The sequence below is a fragment of the Tiliqua scincoides genome, chromosome 3, assembly GCF_035046505.1.
Source record: "Tiliqua scincoides isolate rTilSci1 chromosome 3, rTilSci1.hap2, whole genome shotgun sequence".
NCBI lineage: Eukaryota > Metazoa > Chordata > Lepidosauria > Squamata > Scincidae > Tiliqua > Tiliqua scincoides.
In genome coordinates, this window is record NC_089823.1 from 78,844,798 (window position 1) to 78,858,239 (window position 13,442).

At 41.4% G+C, this 13,442-nt stretch overlaps 1 protein-coding gene across 2 annotated transcripts in view; it reads right to left on the reverse strand.

Annotated features, from left to right (window-relative positions):
• Positions 1-648: 648 nt before the first annotated feature.
• The window catches only part of REPS2 (RALBP1 associated Eps domain containing 2), a 96,350-nt gene continuing 83,556 nt past the window's right edge, over positions 649-13,442 (reverse strand). For both annotated transcript variants that reach the window (XM_066622206.1, XM_066622205.1), the window contains 4 exons: positions 11,520-11,603; positions 9,866-10,011; positions 7,062-7,167; positions 649-4,666 (listed from right to left, as the gene is read on the reverse strand). In XM_066622206.1, coding sequence (XP_066478303.1) covers positions 4,598-4,666; positions 7,062-7,167; positions 9,866-10,011; positions 11,520-11,603 — 405 coding nt within the window. In that variant the 3' untranslated portion in view covers positions 649-4,597. The remainder of the gene's footprint in view (positions 4,667-7,061; positions 7,168-9,865; positions 10,012-11,519; positions 11,604-13,442) is intronic.

A 13,442-nucleotide genomic window follows, 5' to 3' on the forward strand; every position in this document is an offset into this window, starting at 1 on the left:
GAGGCTGAAGCCCATCTCTAAAGAGCCACCAGTCTTGAGTATAGTCATTTCCATTTAATTAGCAATGTTTAGCTTTCTTTCTTCTTCCTTAACTTCTTGGTCAGGGTCTCTATACATGCTATGAGGGGTCTTTACCTCCTTGTCCACCTTTTCATTGCAAATTGTGGAAAATTAATGTGTTGTGATGAGTGGGAGGGCTTCACTTCCTGGCATTTTTTTTTCTTTTAAGAGGGGTTAAGATTTTGCTGATCACTGTTGCTGGGTGCGATTACTCCTACCCCAGGAGAGTCCCACAATGCCATCAGACTCTTGCTTCTCAAATCTGAGATGGGGAATAAAGTTGTATCTGTTATGTATTACTGTTAACAAGGGAGGGAATCTACTGTCTTTGTGTAGCAAACTTGCATGGATTCAGCAAGGCAGGTATGAAAACCCCTTCTTTTGGTACACTGATTGTATTCATTAGGTTGAAGAAGTTGCATTTGTATTGCTTGTATTTGTATTGGGCGCTTAATAATAATGCTTAAAAAAAAGCATATGTTAACAAATATATGGACCATGAGCAAAATACAATCATATTCACAGTACTATTTTGTTTGCCAAAAAGTCAGTAGAGGAACAAAACAAACACATAACTTTATTAGCATATTATCATGAAAATAACATAACAAGGTAAACTTCAAATATATAATTTCTTCTCATCTTCATCACTTGGGATAATCTTGTTCTAATAAAATAAATGTTCTCTTTTTTCACAGAATACACAGACTTATCAGTCTTTCCTGATCTGCTTTATATTACACAAAATATTTCTTTCTAAATATGTGTACATGTGCATGTGCTGAAGACTAAAGACCTGGCAGTGTCACACGAATGAATAGGACTCCTTTCCTGAGGCTATTCAAGAATGGAGGCTTTGACATACTGTGTTCCATGTACTGTGAAAATTTCTCTTGTCCAAAACGAACAGTCCAGGAATTTCCATATTAATGTGGCCAACACTGATCCCAGAAATGAATCTCTGCCATATGCATTTCTCAAATATAACAACTTGGTTACAGTAGCAACAAAGCCTTCCCATAAGGTTGGAGCTTCTCAAATATACATGGTAAAAACTGGTGCAAAGTAAACTCTGTCAAGCCAATTTGAATATTAAGGCTTGTTCATTACACACCAAGGTCACACAATCTGGAGTCCTATACAGGTAATTTTGCAGTAAGAACCATGGTCCTCCAGTGTAATTTAATTAAACAATGCCTAGTCACGCCACTTAATTGTTTGGAACATTTATAAACAATACACATATTCTCTCACCAGGGTCAAATACAATTTTAAAATAATGTTTTCAAATTAAAAATTGGATGCTACAATTAGTGCTCCTAAACCTAGTCAGACAAGTTAGTGATCAGGAATTTTTGATGCATTATTCAAATAAAGACAGGGAAGAACAGAAGAGGTATTGCAACACACTTTCCATTGTCTCACTTTAACTGAGCACCAGAAAACCAATAACATCTTCCTAAAATTTAAGTGAGCCTCAACATTTGCACACTAGCTTGTTCTACACTGAGAAGCCCTTCTGAAGAATATGGCAGTACTAATGGAATGGTGAGTCACAACCCACAGTTTGGGAAAAGCTGGTTTAGGACATTGCTGATGTCTGAGACACATCAGCACAGCATCAGAATAGCATGAGGCCGTAAATCCCAATAATTGCAATGGCAACAATTCCATGATAAGTTATGTATAGGATTGCAGCCTTAGATAGCTTTGTTTTATACACAATACTTCTGGATCGTGGATTCAAAGTTTTACAAGTGCTAGTCAAGATGCTGTTTCTTGTCAACTTTAAACATATTTTCACTGATAAGTCTCACACTGGATAGCTCTGTAAAATTATAAACTGCCCATTGTTTACTATTAATCTTTACATGCTGTACTCCTAAATCCTCTTGGCCCATTCCTCACAGGGACATATTGCTGTATACTAAATCAGCAGTTCTCAAACTTTGTGGTCTCTGGAGCCCTTTACACTACTAAAAGGAGTCTTGGGGAGCCCTCGAGTGCTGGCACATGCATGGAATGGTGCAGTGCCAATCACAATGCCGAATACTGGCAAAGAGCCAGAATAGGAGGGGAATGAGGAAGAAGAGTCATGAATAGGGAAGGTGGGAGGGATGGACAAGCAAACCAGACAGGAGGTAGATGGCAGCCATTTATGGTGTGTTCATGGAGCCCCTGACGGAATCTCAGGGAGTGCCAGGGCTTCTAGGAACACGCTTTGAAAAACATCGTACTAAACCATGAAAACAGGAATATGCATCATTTTTGCAATATCACTTTCAGATGAGAGTCTAACCTGAAGTACGTAAGCCTGAAGTACGTAAGCATATGCATAACTATTATGAGTAATACTAAGTTCATCAAAATGATTAAGGCCTTTTTGCTATATGAATGCACCAAACTCCTATGCACATCCACTCAGAAGCAAGGCCCCCTTGAGTTCAATGGGACTTACTGCCCCTGGTAAGTGTGTATAGGGCTGCAGCCTAAATCAGAGGTTCTTGAGATATTCTTATTGACCTAGTGGTAGCTTGTAGAATTTTCTGATGTCCGAAATTATGCTTACTTCACAAGAATAGGAAGGCACGGAATGCTTTAAGTAAGGAAACAAAGAAGGAAGGCCAGAGGAAAAAAAGTAAAAGAAGTTCTGCTGAATCCAACCAGGGGCCAATCTATTCCAGCATCCTGTTTCCAGCAGTGGCCTGCAAGTTGCTTCCTGTTAGCTCAGAAGCAGGGCACACAAGTGATGGCTCTTCCCTATAGTCTGCCAGAGACATACAACCTCTGAACAGCCTTATTTAGCTACTAAGGCTGATAGCTGTTAATTAGACCCATTCTCCATGAATCTGTCTGGTCTTCTTTTAAAGCCATTTAAGCCTGTGGCCATCACTGTAGATCAGCTACATCTTGTAGATGCTATAAGATGCACATCACATGATGCACAAGAAACATGAACGTATGGAAAATACCACTTGTATAAGTGTTAATCAGTTAATAAAAAGCTCTCTAGTCTTATATCTTATCCCAAAAGATTACCTATCCTACTGCCTTTCTTACTGTCGCTGCATGTAATTAAGAGTACTGTATATTTTGGATGCAATTAGTCAAAGTTAGGCATATTATTAAGGAAACATACAGGCAGATCTCTATGCATCTTTACTTTAAAGTAAATCTTAGCAAGCTCAGTGGAACTTTATTGAGGTCAGTTGTGCTAACTGAACAGGAAAGATGTCCATCATCATCAAGATAATGATGCAAGGCCCATCAATTCCCAATGCAGAAGGAAAACAATGCAGTTTTCACAGATAACTTCAATACACAGGACATAAACAAACTACAATTCTACATATAAAGCAAATAAGACATGCCACACAGAGGTAACCAGCTAACTTGCCCTGTGAGTTACATCTTAAGAAATAAGCAAACATCTAATTGTCAAAAAATCAAAGAGGATCTAAGTTCTGGGTTTAAATTGTTAATCACTTGGTAGCATTTAATCAGTAAAATACAAATGCTGCAATCAGAAAAGACATGGACTATCGTCCAAAAATCTTGCTATGCTGACACAACCCACCTTTACACTACCATGCTCAGGAACTGCACTGCATGTGTTTGCAGGTGAGGACGTCCTGAATCAGTTGTAGCACAACCTGCATATCACCTGCAGCACATCTCCTTCTCTAACCATGCAACTTGCATGATCAGAGCAGCAGCACAGAGAGCACTAATGGACAAGAGCAGGTAGATGAATCCAATCAAATCCCATAAATTGAACTTACGAGCAGTTACATAACCCACATCATCATATGGATTGAGGGTGATGCAAGATCCCAAAAAAACTGATGTATCTGGTTAAAGAAGTTGCAAAGGCTCCCAGCCAGGAGAGGTGGGACCAGAGCACTCCATCCCTTCCAACACTGTGTGAGAGCCAATGGCACCTACCTGGGAAGGAGCTGAGATGTAAGACTTGAGGAAACAGGGCAGGGAGTTTCTGTCCAGTCATATGTTGTAGAGGGAGATGTGTGTATGTATGCACATTACACCAACTCCGCTGGGTTTGTGCACTGCACCCAGATATCATCAGTAAACAAAGAGGGCTGGACATAATTGCTTGACAGTAGTGTACATGAGAGGTATAATGCTCGGTACATGCTACTTTAATTTATTCTAAATCTAGAAACACCCTGAAAATTGCAGATATTAAAAGAATATGGTAATTTAGTATGAAGTTTCCTGGAAGTATACAATATTTAAAATGTCTTCTAAATTGCATATTAATCAATAATTCCTGGAATAAATAAAAAGTTAATAAGACAAGAGACTGAGGCGTTCCTGAAGAATCAAGAGGAAACCAAGGTTTGACATTCAGATTCTGTACCTTCATTTGCAAGGTAAACTTGGGTGCAAGAAATGCAAAAGAAATCTGGCAGTCATTTTTCCCCCAAATGATGTTGCCTTAGTGAAAAGACAACGCCAGTATCTTGTGCGGATAAACGTTGAAAGGTTCTTGGCACAAACATTCTACTATACTCTGTCATAAGACAGTAACAGGCCGAAGTCGTTCCAGCTGAGTTTCCAGTGCAGTTCGTTCTTTGTGAACTTCCTAGAAAATGAAACCGATATAAAACAGTTGCAGTATTACTCCTTTGAGATGCAAACATATAAACCAACTTTTATTAAGATGCAGAAAACCAGTTTTACAATAGCTCAATAACTGATGTATTTAGGTTTTTCAGAAAAAAACTAAATTTATATTGAAATAGACTGACTCTCAAATACTGGTTGCTTTGATGCATCAGGACTTTTTATAGGTTCCATCAGCATTCCCCTGGTCCCTGAATGCAGCCATCTGGAATCCTTAATCTATTGAAATCTAGATGCTTTCAGAAATTAACACCACAGCATTCAAAAAGTACTACAGGAAGATGCCTAAGCATTAGAATGTTTCTCTTTCGTTGATTAGAAGAGGTATGTGTTCCATTTGCGGTATCTGAGCTGCTGGCCAGTGGTACACAAAGTTGACCTCCTTGTGAAGCTCCAACTCTGCTGCCCAAGTCCATTTGGGCTGGAAGATCTTTTTTCTCAGACAGGCTCCTGCTCACCAACTGATTGCTGGCAGCGCTGCCGACAATCAGCTGGTGAGCTGCTGGCCAGTAAGAACATAAAAACACTTACATGATTGAGACACACAAAATTATGCATAGGAAGGATAAAGTGGATAAAGAGATGCTCTTTACACTCTCACATAACACCAGAACCAGGGGACATCCACTAAAATTGAGTGTTGGGAGAGTCAGGACAGACAAAAGAAAATATTTCTTTTACTCAGTGTCTGGTTGGTCTGTGGAACTCCTTGCCATAGGATGCGGTGGCAGCATCTGGCCTAGATGCCTTTAAAGGGGGATTGGACATGTTTCTGGAGGAAAAATCCATTATGGGTTACAAGCCATGATGTGGATGTGCAACCTCCTGATTTTAGAAATGGGCTATGTCAGATGCAGGGGAGGGCACCAGGACGCAGGTTGTGCCTGTTGTCTTGTGTGCTCCCTGGGGCATTTGGTGGGCCGCTGTGAGATAGAGGAAGCTGGACTAGATGGGCCTATGGCCTGATCCAGTGGGGCTGTTCTTATGTTCTTGTCCCGCCTTCCCTGGCAGCTTCCACGCAGTGGGACTGGAAGGGGTGGGCCAGAAGCATGATGCCACGGGTCAACGTCATCAGTATTGGTGGTATTTAAGAAAACACAAATCATTTGAAGTGGTACATTTGGGGATAAAAGTTGAAAAACACTAGCCTAGCACGATTTTGAACACTGTTATAATACTACTGACTACAACCACTTGTAAAGAGTTGCAGGGGCGGTACAAAATGCCATCTTGAGGTAGTGGACGTAAGAGGTGCAAAATCAGAACCTCTTGACTAGGAAGCACCAAGGAAGTACAGCAGAAAATAAATGGTGTCACAGTTACTGACTTTCAGAAAAACCCTGCTGGATCAGGTCAAATATTCATCTAGTTCAGTGTCTTGTTTACCACAGCAGTCAACAATATCCCTTTAGGGAGCCCAGAAGCAGGATGTGTAGGCAAATACGATTCTCCTGCCATTTGTTCTCCTGCACCTCGTAGTTCAGAGGCATACCGCCTCTGGACTTGGAGATAGCATATGGCCATCATGACTAGTTGCCATCACAGGAATTTTTCTAATACCTTTTTAAAGTCATCTAAACTCGTAAGTTCTTGCGGAGCAGGGGGAAGGGAGCTGCAGGAGCTGCTAAGGGGGCTGAAGGGACTTGCACCAGTCCCTTGTACCAGTCCCTTGCACCAGTTCTTGCACCAGTGCCCCGTGCGACTGTCTGCAGGGCTCCCCAGCCTGCTAAAAGCGAAAGCGCAGCAATCATGCTCCGCCTCTGCAAACTCTGAGCCCCCCTTAGTGATGTGATCCTGGGGATCGTGTCCCTGCCTCCTCCCCCCTGCCCCCACCCTTTAAGGGGGCAGAGGCCAGGGTCCTCAGGCTGGAGCGTCACAACGCCCCAGTTTGAAAAGCCCTGATCTAAACTAATGGCCATCACCGTAACTTGAGGTAGCAAATTCCACAATCTGACTGTATGAAGTAGCAGTCCCTTTGTCCATCAAAAATCTTCTTGCCCATTATTGTTCATTGATGCAAAGCTGCATATTACTGATTGAAATGTATTTCAATACCATTCACAAACTTTTTATATCAGCCAAGGTGGGCAAATGAAAACATTTCCCATTCACATGATAGGAAAGCAACAGCCATATTTTCAGTTCCAACAGAAAACAAATTCATAGTGTGCCTAGTCCAGGGAGCAAATGACCTTGCTGTTTTCAGAGGTCAAGATGGAAGGAAGGGGATCTCTCATGTACACATTTTTATATTTGCATCTTTTTGAATAAAAGAATGCCAGTAGGGAGTGACACAGGCTACAGAGAGCTTCAACACAGGTATTTAACTGCAGGTCCTTGTTTGTGTTCTTTACCTTTAGCTGTTGTTGGAGTTCACTGTTCAACCTAGCAAGCACTGCATTGGCTTCTTTGTTCTTACGGATAGCTGTCTGAATAGCTTTCTTCTGTTTTGAAGACTGCCTGCCAGAGAGTAAAGACAAACCACTTTCAGCCAGTGAGGTCTCCCCAGAGACTGATAAAGAGACACATAATGTTCAGTTAAAAACAGGGGTGTCCAAAGTTTTTGGCAGGAGGGCCACATCAGCTCTCTGACACTGTCGGGGGCCAGGGAAAAAAAGAATTAATTTACATTTAAAATTTGAATAAATTTACATAAGTTTACATAAATGAATATATTAAAGATGAACTTATATGAATGAATGAAGGTCTTGCGATAGCTCAAGGCCTATAAAAGGTCTTGTACAAAGCAAGGCTGGCCTTTCCTTTGCTGCCGCTACTGCATCACAGACGTGAAACAGCAAGCAGTGGAGGGAGCCCTCATCCCACAGCTCACGCGAGAGGTCAAACAGTCGCCCTCACGCTGAGATCAGTTGCATTGGGCCAGAGTAGGCTCCCACAAATCTCCAGAGGGCCAGAGGCTAACTGGAGACTGGGGACTCCCTGAGGGCCGCATTGAGAGGCCTCAAGGGCTGCAAGTGGTCTCAGGGCTGGGGTTTGGGCACCCCTGGTTAAGAACAATCATCACCAAATTTAAAAAAAAAAAAAAAAGCAAAAATGCTCATTTAGGAAAGGGAGCTTCTAAAGAGAAAGATGTATACATGGAATCAAATGTGTTATTTAATACATTGGGTAATCGTAGCCAAAGTAATTGTATACAATATAAAAATGATAATACAAGATCTTTACTAGCATACTTTAATGTCTTTCCCATTGTGTTCCCACCCCCACCAAGTATTTCCTCCTAGAGCCTTTCTTTAAGGTATTTGCATCCATTTGCTGTTCTTTATTAGTAAACCTTCTGATGGCTTACTTCCAGTCAAACTAAGATGCATGCAGAAAAACATCATGGAATGAAATCATCATAAGCATGGCTGCTTTTTCTCCTTCTTGGCAACATACAGACCAGTCCTAAGCTATGATGTCACAAGATGAAATGGAACACGCTGTAGATGATTTTTTGGACTTTGTACAACTTTTTAAAAAGCAAGTGCGTTCGCAATTTTCATCATTAAAAAATCAAGGAACAGGAAAAACTGAACAAATATAAGCTTAGATAAGCATAATTATTTCTAAAATAAAGGCCATTTATGGTATTCACTGTTATCTCTAAAGTAACTATGTGATCTGACAGATTCGTTCTTTTAAAACAGCACAAAGCATGAACAAAAAAAGCAGTTTGCTGATAAACAAAATAGAGTTGACAATTTGATCTTTGGAACAGAATCCCAGTAGTTTTCCTAAAAATTTCCCCTACACTCTTCATTTCTCTCTTCACCTCCCTCAATCCTCTAGCTGTGGAACAAAGATAATATGACTATTTGACCATTCAAGTGAACTTCAAGCATTTACCCTTCTCAGAATACGACTAATTTGTTGTGCTAATAGCAAATGTATCTATTCTGAAAAAGTCAATTAGGTTCTCCAAACACAGCATTACTTGCAGCTCCTTTGAAGACTGGAGCTCCACATAGTTGGTCAGAAAACACATACATCAGAAGGGTGTGACTTATGTAACCCTGTTTTAGGCCTTTATGTGCATCAGAAAACTATTATTTCCTGCTTAGATTCCTCCAGTAGGAATTTACTGCTGCACTGTACAGGTACATTCATTTGAAAAATTTTCCATTTCTAATCAACTGAAAACCATAGAATTAAAAGACTGGAAAGGACCTTGAATGCAGCTGTTCAACCTCCTTCCCTATTCCAGGATCCTCCACCTACATCTTCACCATATAACTGTCCCTTTACAGATCCCACCTAATCCAGATTCAAGAGAAATATTATTTCAAGAGCCTAGAGTCTCTCAGGAACTTTGCATATTCTAAAGTAGTAGCAGGAAAGGCAGAACAAGCTATACAGGTCTGTCCTTCCTATTCACGGATTCGGAACTAGTGGATTTAACACACTGTGGGTTTCAAACCCATGGTGGGAGGGCTGGACCTGAGCTCCCCAATGCAACTGGAGGTGTTCTCTGGTCACATCTGGGAGTCTTTCTGAGGCCCACAGAGGCCGTTTCGTTATCTGTGAGGGGTGGGTTCAGAAATGGATCCTCGCGGATACCAAGGTCCAACTGTACAGGTGTGCCCTGGTATCTGTGGGGGTTCTGTCAGGAACCCCCACATCGTAAAGCAAAACTGCGAATAACTGGGGACGCCCTGCCCAGTCCTCCGAATCCAACTGGAGCTGTGTTGTGGTCAGGCCCGGAGGCTTTTCTGTAGCCTCTGTGGACTTCAGAATGGCTGTTTGAGCAAAAAACAAAATTTTTAAAAAATGCGACTTCTAGTTTCCTCAGGAAATTGGAAGTGAAGTTTCTGCTACCTGATAAGGCATTCTGAGGCGCAGGGAAGCTCTCTGGGACCGCAAAGACCCTCCAGGGAAGCCCACAAAGGCAGTGGGCACATGCATGTAGCCTCTGTGGGGCTCAGAACACCCTCTGGAAGTGAGGGAACAAAGTGCTCCAGAGGCAAGGGGGTGCACATGGGGTGGTGCACACTCTTAACACAACATTATGGTAAAACTTCACATAGGAAGCACAGGAAAAGCAAGATGTACTTTCTCCTACACTACTTCTTCAGAATATCTCAAGCCACTCCATGTTGCCCCAAAGGCTCAAGCCTCTCCCAGTTTCTCATGAAGTAACCCAAGTTTGGCCTTTTACTTTGGAATTGAATGGTGGGACTTGATAGCAGGCAACGGAGGTGCCACACTTTTAGTGGGTGAAAGTTCTGGGGTCTCCAGCATCTGGCCTTCAGGCCGGAATTTCCTTCGGATTGGTTTTGATGGTGGTTGAGTAAGCAAAACCTCCTGTGCAGAAAAGAGAAAACTTACATTACTTTTGATGCTCTGTTAGGAAGAAAGTTTTTAAAAGAGACATCTGAATATCAGAAAATTCTTCTGGTTCTTTCAGTTTACAGTTTACTTTAACTATTTTTTCAGCATCCTTAGACCAAAAGAATCCATGGCCATCATCTGTTAGGCACACCTCCAGTGTAAATTCACTGATGTGAATAAGAGTTGTGCAACAGTATATTTATACTCTTAACTCTTGTTTCTTTTCAATAGGGCTGAAAACAGGAATGGTTCTGTTCCTCCTATACCTGAGTTGGTTTTGAACCGAGACAATATCCTACAAGGTCAACTGAAAAATTAGAACTAATCACTAAGATCTATTCACTGAAATAAGGGAAATGGGGACACGGAAATGAGAATTTGCCATATGAACTCACAGAAGAAAACATTTCAATAGAAACACACACTTGGCGACAAAAATGCTTTTTGTGGTTTGAATTAGTTTAATGATGTTCCAGAGTAGTCTATAATTAAGTCTTCTTGCTGATGCACTGGTGGCTTCAACAAGCTCTTGGCTGGAAGGGAAACAATGCACCAACTACTACAACACTGTGTATACTCAGGGCCTTTCCAGCTCTTCGGTCTTTGGTGTAGTAAATATGCAGTTGTTGCCAATTTGTTGTGTGCAATCCAGATGTCTTGCTTTGCGATTGTATGGCAAGACTATCACATTTTTCCATTGATGTGCACCCAGGTATCTGGGAAAAGAAGATTCTTTTCTCAAATAACACAAACATTGCCCTGAGACTTGTGCTTGCGATACCATCGTAGGCATCTACAGAATGTTGCTCAAAATGGGGAAAGTCACAAGCAAACACCTCCCACCTGTTTGCACTACTGTGCTTTATTATATTTTTTAGCATTCCAGAAAGATTCCCCACATTTGAGAAATTAAAAAAAAACCAGAAGTAACTGCATTAACACGAGGAAGTCAGTTTCATTAATGACCTAGAAAACAATTAAGAATCAGTAAGACTTGTCTTCATTTTGAGGATGAGTGTTATTTAAAGGCAGATGGGGTGGGGTTGGGTGCCTTAGTATTTTGCTTCTGCCACAGTTCTGATTACGACTGTGACCCCCCCCCCCACTCTTTTTATTGATCTTCAGGAAGAGTCAATAGGCGACGCCCACAGCTTATACTTGAATAATGTGCATGTATAAGCCACCTCCCCCTCCAGAAGTTTCCAAGGCCCATAAAAAACTGCTGCGGACAGTCAGCAGTGACATGGAATGGGTCACAGGACAGGGTGAGCCCACCCCTGGCTTCTGGCTATGTATTCCTCCTCTTCCTGTACCCTTCTCCTCAAAAAGAACTTGGGGGATTTAGAAGGCAGGGAGTGTGGAAGGTTACTATCCAATATGTATCCAATATGTAACCTAATCATCCCCCTCTGTGGATTGCAGATTGCAAACAAGAAGAGGACGGGATGAGATGACTCAACAACCAAACGACCTAGCCTTACCTTTTTCACAGGGCTGTTTTCTTCTGCCTGTGATGAGGCTCTGCTCATTGGCAAATGCAATTCAATCTCAGATTCTTGTGCTGTCTGAAATGATATGGAAGTTGCTGTTACACCAACACCACTAGCAGAAAGTTCTCTGTCTAAAAGCCAGTACCCAACAGCCTGTCACACTCTAGTGTGCCTAAGAAAGAAGATACAATTATGCAAACAGGAGCAGGAATGCAAAGTTGCATGGGTTCCTCTCTCACCCTACTGATTCTCAGAGTCCTTGAATGCACCCCATGTAAACAAATCGATGTCATTTGTTAAGTTGGGGAAAACAGAAGCGTTCAGTGGTGGTGGGCACCATTCAAGTGAGAGCAAGGTCTGCCTGCGGCCCAGTTATTGGATGACTTCGCTTCCACTGGCAAGTATTCAGAGGCTACTGTATCCTCTCTCACACACAAAAGGTCCTTGCAATACCCGTTCTCTTTCCTTTCACATCATCATGACAGACATTTGCTAGTGTATGACCCAGACAACAGATGCAATCCATTGCTGCTACTGCAGTCTCCAATAGTTTTATACAGCTTTGTAAAGATGCTTGAACAGTCAGTCAAGGTTGTGAATAACAGGGTGAAAAGGGGGGTGAAGAGCCCCATGCACTGCCCTGAGCTCCTTGGAGGAAGAGCAGTAGGTAAATGGAAAAAACTAATTGCTACAGTATGAAAAGAAAAACCTTCCTTTCTACTCATAACAGTTTGAATTTCAAACATGCGTGAATTGAATGTTTGTTTTAAACATGTGTGAATGTTTGAATTTCAAACATGTATAGCCATTTGCATTGGCTATAATCTTATATAACAACAACAGTATACAACAAACCTTTATTAGGCATATAATATAATCTTATATATATGGAAGGCAGCTCCACTGAACTCAATGACTTAGTTTGAACTCACATACAAGTGGTTTTGCACTTGCATTACTAACACATTGCAAAGATCCAAATATTTATGAAGGAAAATTCTAGGGAAACTGGCACATCATTTCCAACCCAAAAAGCAGTCCACATATAGTATACAGAACGTTCCAGATATGAAGTCTATATATCAAGCAAGCAAGCAAGACCTATGTCAATAAGTCTCGTATTAAACTAACGTTTATATGTATAAATCTATTGCTGAACTTTAAAATGAAGTTGAAGAAGAGGATAAGGCTGCCAAGAATGATGATGTTCTATAAATACGTTTTTTAAGATAGATCTGCCAGCAGATTTCAGAAACAATTTCATGACCCTTAAAAAAATGTCACAATCCTTAAAAAGAAAAGGGGGCAGAGGAAGCTAATGAGTCAGTAAGTTTCTCTCCTACTTTTCTTTTTGGGCCATGTTTTGTGTCTACACAAATAGCTGTGCTTGCTGATCTCCTATTTGCATCATGTGCCAAACAAGTGGAAATTACCATCTCCCAGGGATATTACCAAAACAAGAGCAGGAAACCAGCTATGACTTCTGCCAAAAGTTTTAAATTCTACAAATATGTTGGGCAACAAAGCCTTGGGGTCACATAGAAAGTGAGAATCAGATGCATGAAATGAGTGTACCTGATCATTGGATAAAGCATCATCCCATGTACCTTGTATAAGAGAAACAATGTAGAATGTAAAAACTTATGTCAACTCTAACACCATCACTCATTAGCTAAGAATGGGGCTGTCGGTAGCGCATTAGGTGTTGAATTCACAGCTCAGCGCAAACTGCATCCTTAAGGGTGCAATCCTAACCCATTTTCCCTGCACTGACATAAGGGCAATGCAACTTCAAGGTAAGGGAACAAACATTGCCACACCTTGAGGAGGCCTCCATAAATCCCCCCCCCCAACTGTAGGATGCAGCACATGCCCCACTGGCACAGCTATGCCAGTGCGGGAAAGTTGGTTAGG